Consider the following 12,546-nt stretch of genomic DNA (forward strand, 5'->3'; position numbering starts at 1 on the left):
CCCAGACACCAATGGTTTTATTTTCATAGCATCCCGAGGTCGAAGATGGGGGTCGTACAGAAGATGAAGCCGCTTGCACAGTGACCCCATGAAGCACTGGTGGCACAGCCAGGAACGGACACCAGCTCTCCAGCACCATCAGCCTTGCCTCAGCCGCAGGGCCAGGAGCTGCGTGTTTGGGGAGATATCCTCTGTTTCATAAATCCAAGCCTGGGACTACCTTCTGGTTCGTTAATCACAGAGCTGAGTCTAGTTATCTGTGCACATGAGAAGAAAAATGGCTCTGCCCGACTTTGTGGGATCACTTACCGACATTTCTCCACCTGCAGCCTGGATCCTCAGCTCCAAGGGGCTGGGCTAACATTTCCTGCTATTCTGAGCATCCTGAAATATGAATTATATTGGGCGAGCGCGTGAGACAGTTTGGAGGGAAACGTGAGCATTAACAGAGTGTGTTTCGTGCAAGGAAACCCTTTGTTGGCACCACTTAAAGACTGCGTAACCACGCCGCGTATGTCTTATTTATTACTGTCGTGTTAAATGCTCAGCCTGCCTTCAGATCAGGGATTACTCAACACTCTTTTAATTTTTCAGCTTTTTAGCTGGTTAGCATTCTTCATCCCTTGCAGACGACAACCATTTAGGAAAAAGAACTTTTTATTTTATATTTTTTTTTGTATACTTGTACACAAGTAAAATAAAATGCATATCTATATATACTGCAATCTTGTGAAGGAAAAGGCAGCATTCTTTAACAAATACTGCCCGTAAACATGGTGTGATGGAATGAATACGGAAAAAATGCAATATTCATAAACATAGGATTAAAACAGCATCAAATTCATTACCTCTGCAGATGGGAACCTGCAATATTGTTCAATGTGATGTCAAGTTACAAACAGATTTTAGACATTCTTTTCAGAGCATTTCTTACACTTTTTTTTTTTTCCTGTAAATAAACCATATTTCTTTACCATTTGCTGTAGCAAAAGCTGCTTTGTGGGCAAGTGCAGTTCCAAAGACCAAAGGTATAGTTCACAGGTTTCAGGACAAATAAATTATGTACATCCTGGTGTTTGTCTTTTTTGTTTTTTGTTTTTGTTTTTTTTTTTTTTAATAAAGGCATCCAGTTAACTTTTGTGTAACAAAGCTTTCTCAGGGTGGATGGTAGTTTTGCTTTTGTTTGCAACATTTATGGAGGTCAGCAAAAGTCTAGTATTAAAGTGTCATCAACCCAGGAAAAAAGTTAATTTCAGCAGAATAACAGTAAGCTCCACACCAAGGGGGGGATCAAAAGGCTTAAGCTGAGTTGTAACGTGGAGCTGTTCCCTTGCTGGGTGAGGCGGCACTGGGCCTTTGATTTGTTCTTTTTAGAGCAGCCCTGCCTCTTTTTGGTTGGGACTGTGGAAGGTTCAATAGGCTCTAGAAATTCTGGTTTCAACTTGGTCAATGGAGGGTCTACAATGCTGGGGAAGGTCCCAAAGGGGGAATCGTTTATCTGCTTGTTGCTGCCATTTTTGGAACGGTCTGTCTCAACGTACTTGGTTTTGGACATGTTCTCCTTATCCTTGAGAGGGTTGTTGGAGGACGGCCGGCTGCTGTGGGAGGAAGGACCTGACTTGCCTTTAGCTTCATAAATAAAAGATTTATCTGTTTCTGGCTGGCAGCACTTCGGGGAGCCGTTGTGGGAACCGAGAGGGGGGATCCCAGTTGGCAGTTTACCGGATCTGGTCTTAGTGCTAAATACACTTGTTCGTATCTGGTTGAAGGAGTCAACGCATCCTTCCAAGTCAGCGCTCTGCAGCCTTTTGAGGTCTCTCCCTGCCAAACGAGGGGGAAGATGGCACTCTAGCTCTGAAGATGATCCTTTAAACTGCTTAAACCAATTCCAGAGAGACCGAGCCTGGCAGTCACAGATCCATTGGTTGCCATTCAAGCGCAGGTACTGGAGGGACACCAGGGGAGCCATGGTCTCCCCTGTGAGCACTGTCAGGTTGTTGTTAAACAGATACAGGGTCATAACTTTCCCAAGGTCGTGAAAAGACCGGCGGTGAACCAGGCTGACTCTGTTCTGATGCAGAAGCAGCCGGTCAAGGTTGATTAGCCCGCGAAAGACGTTCTCTGACAAGCTCTTGATTTTGTTACCATGCAAAAACAGGTAGGTGAGGTTTGCGAGATCTATGAAGGTGTCATCCAGCAGGTTCTGTAGATTATTATCCTGAAGGTAGAGGTATTGCAAGGAGAACAACCCTCGAAAAAGCCCTGTGGAGAGCTCTAGGAGCCCACAGCGATCCAGGTGTAAGGTGTGGAGGTGAACAAGACCCCGGAAAGTGACAGGGTTGATAGATTTCAGGTTTGTGTTGTCGCTGAGATCTAACTCCTCCAGTTTGTTGAGCCCATAGAAGGCTCCTGGCTCAATGAGGCTGATGTTGTTGGAGTGGATCCAAAGAATCGTCATGTTGCGGCAGGAGGTGAAGCTGGTGGACCTCACAAGGGTTATCCTGTTGTTGTGCAAGAAGATGCGCTGGCTCTGGATGGGTATCTCAGTGGGGATTGCTGTCAGTCCTTGCTGCTGACAACTTATGGTAATCTTCGGCTCACTGTAGCATACACACGCCCCGGGGCAAGACTCCACTTCCGACTGGATGTTCAAGCAAAGCACCAAAATCAGCAGTTTGCTTCCTAAAGAATAACAAAAATAGTATGCAAATTAGCCAGGGTCATGGGAGAGCGCTTTTCTTTGCAACTAATAGATGAGCCTGAAAATCACCCTTCTAAGCGCGGTGCCACTAACCACAAACAACACATGCCAGGGGAGCCAAACAATTAAAATGAAGAATTAAAAATGCTCTACCACTCAACACAATAGCTGAAATCAATATACACTCGTAGTGACGGAGTCTGAGCACCTCCTCAGCCTTTCACACTGCAGTGGCGAAGGAGAGTGATCGTTAAATGTATTTGCACCGTGGGTCCTGGATGCAGATCTGACATGAGCCCTGTTCCACAGAGCTTACCTCTGAGCAAAGGGGCTGTCTCCTGGGGGTCGGGGTGGGGGGATTTGTCTCTGCCACAGGCACATTTCCCCCAGTTCAGCCTGTGGAAAAACATCTGCCCAGCTGTAGCTGATGCTTGCGTCCCATTCCGGCCGTGCCACCAGCTCCTTGCTTTTTGGGATCATTGAACACCTCTCCAAAACAAGCAGATGTCCCCACATTACATCCAAAATGTAAGACAGAGATGTGGCTTTTGTGACTTGCCATGAACACTTCGGACTGATCTGGTCTTCCCGTAAGAAATAACTGTGGCGGATTCCCAGAATGACTTACAGGTCAGACCTGCCCCTGTAGAGGTCTTGGGGCCAAGAACATCCATGCCTTCACTATGTCAAGCCTTTGCACCGTATCTTCTTGCTTCCCTTCCTCTCTTCCCTTTTTCCCTTTGACTCTGTGCAGCCACTGAGGAAGAGGAGAATACAGCATGTTTTTCTGCAGAGGGTAGTACTGTTGTTGGAGGAAATGGTGTGCAATGCTTGATTCAAGGAGCCCTCGAATTTTGCAAGGCAGAGGTAGGTTTTGTGTCTCCAAAGCATGCAGGCAGCCCACTGGGGTTGAAGAGCCCCTGAGAGGAACATTTTTTCATGGTGATGACCACCTGCTCCTTCCGGAGCTGGGCTGCACAGGAACGGCAAGGAAGCATTTCGATTCCCTGAATTCACCAGCCCCAGCTGGGCTGCTGGGAAGGAGCCAGGAGGATGGGCAGAGATGGGCAGAGGCTGCGCAGCCAGCGTCATCTTCTCAAAGGGGACCTGGAAGGGAGGGTCAGCTTGAACCTCCAGCTGAGAGACCTGCTGTTTCCTACCCACGGTGGGGAAGATGGGGAGGACAGGCAGTTTCAGCAGTGCTGTTACCAGCAATTAGCAGCAAGTAACGAGATGGCTTCCTCTAAACCACACACCAGAACTAAAATGAACAGGCAGCAGCTGCAGCAGTGGGAGGCTCTGTTTGAGAGATACCATGTGCGAGGGGGGACACGTGTGTCTGCTTCCACCACGGCACCTCTGGCAAAAAACCCAGGATCCTCCCCATCGCTGGGGATCCCCACCCCAGGGACAAACAGCAGCTTTCCCTCTTTGTTCTTGTGGCAGGTTTTTTTCTTCCTTGAGAGGCTGAAAAAGTTCTACAGGCATGCTGATGCCTCATTACACCTTAAGGTAAAATAGCAGAGTTCAAAAAGCCAGGCAGAAAGAGACAGCAATGCAGAATGGGGCAAGCTGGGGAGACTGGGGAGAGTCTGGTCGCTTCCAGCCACGCGTGCACACTGGGTCCCACAGGGAAACATCCTGGAGACAGCAGCTGCATCTCACAGAAAAGCCTGAAAGGCAGTCATGGAGCTAATGAAATCACATCATCTCTGCGTCGAAGCAGCAACTTCAAACCATGATGCTAAAGGAGTAAATCGTATGGAAATCTCACCAAACTGTTTACTGAAGCAATAACAAAGGTTTTGGAGAAGCCGAAGTGGGAACGTTGCTTTTCTGCAATAAGAGGCTGGGATCCTGGGCCTGAGTTTCACTCTAGTCAAAATAATTCACCGTGCACAGCTAATAAATCTGTGGTGATCCAACAGTCCAATATAGGCAGGAGACTCCTATATATCATAGTCCACACGGGAGAAAAAATAACAGCTCAGCATGCAGAGATAATTCGAGTCTGATATTATTAGCCGCTGAGCATCCCTGGAAGGCAGTGTGCTTAGTGCAGTATTATGACACATTCTGGCTGGCTTGTCATGTTTTGACATATCACGTCCCATTGTATGGAGCAAAGTAACATGAGACAACTGAAATCCCCCGCTGGAAACATGTCACACCAGGAGGAGCCTCCTGGGAAATTAAAACAATGCTGGCGACAATCTGACCAGCACGATTCCTCTCCAGCTGACAGTGAAAATCTCTAGTCAGACTTTCTGAATATATATATTTATATATATAAATAAAAAGACAACTTTCTGGAGCCTCCTTCTTCAGTTTTGTGATGAAGGTGACGGGGGCTGAGGTGGCACTGGAGCAACGGGATTCACCTTGCTACGCAACACCACTCGCTGCAGCCAAACAGCCCTCAGTCTGCAGACCCCACTGTAAGGTCCTTGGCTCTTCCAGCCATTCCTCCTGCTTTGGCAGCCTACTTGGGAAAACCCAGCCACCACCCAGATGCATCCCACACGCCTTATAACGCAGTGAGATGCCGACAGCGGAGGGAATGCAAAGAGCCATTCCTGTGGGAGCGGAATCACAATGACAGCACGCTGGTTCTAGCTCCAGCCCGGGGAGGCGAGTGCGTCATAAATACATGTATACATGGGAGAGAAAGAGAGAACATGAAGCAATCAGCAGAAAACAAGCCATGCATATGAATACACCACCCTGCCCTGTGCTATCCCCTCGTGACAGCCGTGTTCCCGCATCCTCTGGATCCCTTGATTGCTTGTGCTGGAGCATGCATTACCAGCCCGTTCCTACGCAGAGAGCTGCCGGGGCCGGGCAGCATGGTCCTGTCCCAGCCTCCAGGTGCGTGCAGAGCTGGAGGCACGCTACAACATCTGCCCAGAGGAGCAGAAAGGAAGGGGCAAATCCTGTTCTACTCTAAGCTTTTCTGCTCCCACTGCCGCTGCCTCCGAGGCTGCCAGGAGCTGTGAGTCAGTGGCACCGATAGCTGGCTGCCAGCAGAGCAGCATGCGGAAATTAATTACAGGCAGGGCTAGCCTGTGTGCTTTAATTAGGGACCTGGTGTTCATGAGCTGGTCGGATTAGCTCCTTCCACCAGAGACAGTTACTGTCAATCATCCCCCACAGCTTTTTTTCCAGTTAGTTTCCTGCCATGCAGCTCAACCAGATCCTGACTGATCCACGACAAAGCTCAGCACCCAGCAGTCCTCAGAGAGTCCCCGGCCAGTGCAGGAGTGGGTGCACTCCACAGACAGCCTTGGGAAGTCAAGGTGATGCTGCAGGCCCTTTCTTCCCAGACTGGGGTGTCCATGGCAGAGACCAGAGGGACCATGCCTTGGCCTTCCCCTGCTTCTCCATCACCGGTGTTCAGACAGTAACTGTGCCCTGTGCTCAGTGTGTCCCAGACCACACCAGCCACCAAGCATCACAAGCCACCCAGACCTCAGAATCATTGAATCATTTAGGTTGGAAAAGACCTTTAAGATGATGGAGTCCAACTGTAAACGTAACACTGCAAGTCCACCACTGAACCATGCCCCTAAGTGTCCATTGCACCAGGATAGTTTCACCCATCCAATTCCTGGTAAATATTATCTTGCTTTTTCTGCCCAGGTGCCAAGTGACCACTTTAGGACAGGGATGAGCACAAGGCAGCGTCCTGGGATAGGAACACGGCTAAGACTTGGCATCAAGCCACATTAATGCAGCCATACAGATTTAGGATGGTTCAAAGCACAGCAGAGTTTGTTTTTGTCTGCTTCAAATATACCCATATACTTCCAGATCATGTCTTAGTCTAGATCAAGTCCTGCAGGATTGAGACACACCAACGGTATCACTGCTCTGTGCCCCTCAGGGCTGAAGCCCATCATTTGGATGGGGCCCGAGGTCATGACGCAAAGCACAGACCAAAACCCCTTCACGCTGAGCTGAGCACTGCAGCACGGTGTGGAGCATCACTTCACTGAGCCTCGTGCTCTAGCATGGAGCTGGAGCCCTAACGATGAGGAGGGAGCTGGAGCCCTGCTCTGGGGACTGTATTGCAGAGGTGGGCAAAGGAACCAGGCACCCCAACACCCATCAGCTGGGTACCCTGGCACCAAACCAGGTTCTCCACCTTCTTCTGTCCTTCCCTCCACGTGCCCTTGTTCCTCCCCCTTTCTGATGACCTTCTCCTTCCCATCCTCCTTCCCTTGGCACAAAGCAGAGGGGAAGGATGAAGACTTTTAGAGGGTGGCCAGACAAAGATCACACAGACACAGCTTAAAACTTGCCAGGAATACTGTGAGTGTCCAGGCTTCTGCTGCTCTTGGGAGGCACCAAGTATCTGTGATGCTGAAGGGTCCCGGTGGGTGCTGCCCTGAGCAGAAAGGTCAAAGCCCTGGTTGTGGGCAGATGACAAGAAGAATCCAGAGGAACTGGGCAGAAAGAGCCCAGCTACTCTGAAGCCTGGCTAGCACAGGGATATGCCATAGTTTGTTTTCCTGGAGCACTGGGTTCAGCTCTGGCTGTGGGCTCCTTTCTTTTCCAGGAGAAATGCACCCTGCCCTTAGGCCAGAAGTACAAGAGATGTTCACTCGTGTCACAAGGAGGAGGAAGGTCAGAAGTCCACTGTGTGCTCATGCTCAGAAATACCTGTCAAGCTCAGCTCCCAGTGGGGAGCTACAGCCTCCTTCCCTCGACCTGCCAAATAAATCCATCCCGAGCTCTGCGTACGCAGCATGCTCCCAGCACCACTGCTGACCGACTGAAGCAGGACCCTCTGCCACTTACTGGACTCTTCGACCTGCAGGACTCAACGTTAGTACCCATCCCTGAAGAAAAGGGTCTTGGCACAACACCCATTCCCTCGTGTCTCAGATCAGAAGCCATTCCCACCCCTTCCAGAACATGATTAAAACTTAACTGGATAGTTCCAGTCAAAAGCAAAAGATGAAAGAAAATCCAGTACCTGGAACCTCCAGTTCCTCCAAGACTTTGGCTTTGAGTTTAGCATTTATTCCTCCAGAGCTTTCTTAAAAGCCAGAAACCTCCTTCAGTCAAACTGCCGCACTTCCCCTTTGCCATCTCAAAAGTGTTATGACTCATGGAACTGGGAAGCAATTAAAGTGGGTCCATTATCTGTCTTTCCGCTAGTCCCCTGCGCGATCACATTGTCAAACATGGCAATTAGAAAGAAAAGGCTCCGGGGGCCTCTAATAGATGCTTTGCAAACTTTTTAAGAGGCCAAAGCAAAACGCAATTTTCTGCAGTTTGCAGAGCCGTGGCCTTTCTCTGCTGCTCTGCACTTGTCTCTATTGATTTGGAGATATTATAATGCGGCTTTCCTACAGCGGAAGGTCAATAATAATTTGAATTCTCTCCTGGTTGGACATAAAGGGAGTACTTTACAATACAAAGCCTTTTGCTGATGCACACAGCATTTTGCCTTTGTTTATAGCACGAAGACACTATAGCTGCTTAATTCCCTGTTCTGAGCTGATATTTTTTGAAATTCGGCACATGGCTTTGAAAGACACTCTGCAAAGCCACTTCGGTGTCTCCTGCTTTGTCCTGTGACCAAAGATGGGTCTGTGTGTGTATGCCAAAAGGAAGAGGTCAGCACTTTCACGCATTTCAAGGCGAATTGAGAGGTGAATGAAGGAGAATTGGTTTGGACTGGAGTTTCCCTCCCTTCTGCTGCCTCAACACCCCGCTGTGGAGAGCAAGGCTGGTTCATAATGGTGCAGCTGGAGTGGCTTTTGGGTGAGGAGGAGAGGAGTGATGCTCTGCCACCACGCAAGCACCTGGAAGAAGCAACCAGAGTTACAGCTCTGGGGACTGATGACCCGCAGCGGGTACGAACAGAGCAGGTCTCAGCACAGCGGGGCCCATCACCATGCAAGCATCCTCAGGCAGACACCTAGCAGCCAGTTGCAGCAGAAAATGTTGGGGCTGCTGCAGATCCTGTGGCACATCTGCAGCTCTGTGGGGATGCTGGCGTATCAGGCACCCCTGTCAAGGCAAATAGTCAGTGGGGTCACTGGAGCAAGCTGATCGCAGCTTCGTGTCTGCTCTGGAGCACGGAATTGCCCTCCTGGCAGTCAGCAGACTGGGTCAGCTCCATCTCCACAGGCTGTTGCTGGAGCTCAGAGTCCCAGCTTGCACCAAAACACCTACGCCTTGTTCCAGTGCCGAATGACAGCTGCCTAAAAATAGGTGTCTAATTCCCTTTAGACACGTCTGAGATGCCAACACAAGTGCTGCCAGGTTTGAGACGGCTGCTCCAGATCGGTGCTCTTCCAGCGGCTGGAGCTGGGCATGGTATAAATGGCACCAGGAACCTGAACCCCACCCCTAACTTCTATAGGTACAGATCCCATGAGCTCTGGGACTGCATCCAGATCCATTAGCCTTTGGGACTGTAGTGCTCTCCATGACCTTTGGCAGTACGGCCTCAGTCCTGCTCTTTGGCATATCCAGCCTCTATCCAGCTCGAGACAGGATTTCAGCAGAAGAAACATCATATGTGGTCAGAAATGAAAGGTCATTTCTGTAATGCATCCAGGCAGGGGATGGAGGCAATAGATGTGCCATTTCCTAACTTCTAGGTGTTCATCTCTTCCACCTAAATCATACTCCCTTAATGTGATTTTTGGACTTAATATTTCAGGGACATTTTTAAGGGAAGAAGGTAAAAATGATGTGCAATTCTTAGAACCTGTCCTCACAAATCTCCAGAGGGGCTTGAATGCTGATTCTTCAGCATGGCTTAGGGCTGAACTACACAAATCGTTACGTGAGCTGAGTGCAGCACAAACCTGAACCAGGGCAGCTCCATCCATTCACGGGCGTTTGCCAAAGCAGCTCCCAGCCGGCACTGATCCCCGTCCCTGTCAGGGGCTCTCCAGCCCTCCCAGCATTTTGGCAGCAGCACCGGTTTAGCCTAACAACATTTGGGCAGGGTTATACCTTTGGTGGTTTGCCAGCACTTCCCTTAGCAACATCAAGGAGAGAAAGGAAAAGGCGATAGTTAACAGTTTATATTCGAATATGAATTTGATGAGGAGCAAAAGAAAAAAAAAGAAAAAAAAAAGGAAAAAAAGACCCTCTTCTCCAGCCAGAGGGTTTTCCTCCTGCTGAATTTCAAAGGCTTTCTGGAAGCCACAGAGGTATGAAAGAATCTCAGAGAAAAGGTCATGAGAATCCTTCATAGGGGAAAATATCAAGGCATTTAAATACAGGAGCCATTAGGTCCCCATATAACAATAACACTAATATCAATTCTTATAGCCCAGTAACGCCCTGCAAGGCCAGGAAATGAGGAAGAGAAAAGCCCTCGCTATAACAGAAGAGCGTGAGAAGAGCTGCACTGTGTCAGACAAGGGCCCGTCTGGGCCGGCTGGACACTGTGGTCAGGAGCAGATGCGGATGGAAAGGCAATACTAAACGGCGTGAGCATCTTGGCATCTTCTCCAGCCTCGGGCAAACAGTGGCCCAGGGCCTGCCTGAGGCAAAATTTCCCTGTCTCCTTAACAGATTATGAAACCTTCTTTCCACTCTCTCAGGTTTTCTCCAAGCCCTAGGTCACTGCATGAATGCTGCTCTGGACATTTTTGCTGTACCTCTCAGCATCTTTTCCAGGTCCTCTCCACTGCTAGGATGGGAGGATGATGCTTGGGATGCAACTGCAGCATGGACTTGGGCAGAGGTTTAGATGTCCTGCTCTGTCCCCTCCTGCACCCTGCCTGCCATCGTTCCGCATCAAGCCAAGCTTTTCAGAGAGCCTTCCACAAAGTCCCTGAGATCACTTTGCTGAGTGGCAACAGCTCATTTAGAGCCCATCATTGTGTTTGTTTAGGTAAGGGTGTGGGCTGTTTGCCAGTGTACATTACTTTGTGTTTATAAATGCTGAATTGCATCTGCCATCTAGTCTGTGGTTATGAATTTTACTGTGAAACCCCTTGCTGCAACAAATCATGTGCCCAAATATCCACTTTCCTTCACGCAGAAATATTATCACAGTTCAATGTTGTGACCAAATCTTAAAATGTAAGCTGGTTGTAGCCGTGACATCTTCCCGATCCAGCGGCCAAGCTGTGGCAGCAGTTCACAGAAATAAGGACTCGGTCATCCCTACCTATCAACAGAGGTTAAAGGTGCTCCTTGAAATGGTTTACATAGAATCATAGAATCATACAATGGTTAGGGTTGGAAGGGACCTTCAAAGGTCATCTAGTCCAACCCCCCTGCAAGGAGCAGGGACATCTCCAACCAGATCAGGTTGCTCAGAGCCCTGGCCAACCTGGCCTGGAATGTTTCCAGGGATGGGGCATCCACCGCCTCTGTGTAGTGCTCTACAACTCTCATTGTAAAAATTTTTTTTCCTAATATCCAATCTAAATCTGCTTCCCTCTATTTTAAAACCATCACCCCTCGTCCTATCACAACAGGCCCTGCTGAAGAGTCTGTCCCCACCTTTCCTGCAGCCCCCTTTAGGCACTGGGAGGCCGCTCTCAGGTCTCCCCAGAGCCTCCTCTTCTCCAGGCTGAACAGCCCCAGCTCTCTCAGCCTGGCCTCACAGCAGAGCTGCTCCAGCCCTCTGAGCATCTGCGTGGCCTCCTCTGGACCCTCTCCAACAGCTCCACGTCCTTCTGATGTTGGGGGCTCCAGAACTGGATGCAGTGCTGCAGGTGGGGTCTCACCAGGGCAGAGTAGAGGGGGAGAATCACCTCCCTCAACCTGCTGGCCATGGGAGGTGATTGGAGGACACAAAAAGAGGAATAAATTTTGCTCGCATCTTTGATATGAGGTTATTCTCTAAGGCATAAAAAGCTGACCTAGTTATCAGTTTCCTATGGATAGGCACAGGAAAATCCTATGGATATCCTAGGCCATGCTCTACTGACTGCTCTTGGCACCTCCGTGCTCTGCCACCTCACCTGGTGGGACTAAGCCTCTGCCAATTCTATCAGCAAAGGCAGAATTTTCAGCTGTTCTTGTGTATGATGTAACTAATCTGCCTGTTTTCCATCTGTCCTGTTTCCAACTATCCCGTGTCTGGAAGGGAAAAGTTTATGACCTTTTAAAGGGAAAAGCTTATGATCTTAAAGTAAAAACACGGAGAAATCCTGTAGAAAAGGCCTCTTATGTGGGTTTATACCATTTAGCCCTGAGCCTCATACTGTTCAACCCTGGTCCTTTCCATGCAGATAGTTAAGGTCCCAGATGCTGCTGGCCCATCCCAGCCCTCCCACTATCCCCTTTTTCCTCCTCAGAGGTGAGCTGGTTTCCCCACTGTATGCGGAATTGTGTCTGACTGTGTATTGGGTGCTTCACACTGGAATAACAATGGCCATGTTCAGCTCTCCTAAAGACATAACGCGAAGTCTTGGTGTTGCCCTGCTCCTGGCCCTCTCTAGTGCCCCCTCCACCGGCCTAACACCACAAAGGTCCCCACACCACAGCTTCCCCCAGCCCATCCTTGGCATCAGCCTCTGGACCCAGTAGAGCACATGGGACTTGTAGGGACCTGGCTCTGAGCAGGTGAGTTTGGCACGATGCCGTGCCTTTTACCAAATACTATGGCAACAGCTGGAGGAGAGGCAAAAATCTCATGCAGATATCCAACGCAAGGGACTGTGTGATAAAGGCAGAAGTCCAGGACTGATGAGAAGCATGAGGTCTGGGCAGAAAATGCCCAGTGTCCAAAGGGAAGGTGAAAGCACGTGGCCTGGAATAAGCATTTGGAACACATGAGGCATCCCTGGGAAAAATGAGCCCAAAGGAGGGAAAAGGAAGAGGATGGGCAGGAAGGCTGTAGGTTTGCTGCAGGAGAT

General features: G+C 49.4%; 1 protein-coding gene across 1 annotated transcript in view; it reads right to left on the reverse strand.

Moving 5' to 3' along the window:
- Positions 1-639: 639 nt before the first annotated feature.
- RTN4R (reticulon 4 receptor) overlaps positions 640-12,546 on the reverse strand; it is a 77,083-nt gene continuing 65,176 nt past the window's right edge. The window contains exon 2 of the mRNA XM_086761504.1: positions 640-2,682. Coding sequence (XP_086617630.1) covers positions 1,253-2,682 — 1,430 coding nt within the window. The 3' untranslated portion in view covers positions 640-1,252. The remainder of the gene's footprint in view (positions 2,683-12,546) is intronic.

The sequence above is a fragment of the Chlamydotis macqueenii genome, chromosome 17, assembly GCF_036417535.1.
Source record: "Chlamydotis macqueenii isolate bChlMac1 chromosome 17, bChlMac1.mat, whole genome shotgun sequence".
Classification (NCBI taxonomy): Eukaryota; Metazoa; Chordata; class Aves; order Otidiformes; family Otididae; genus Chlamydotis; species Chlamydotis macqueenii.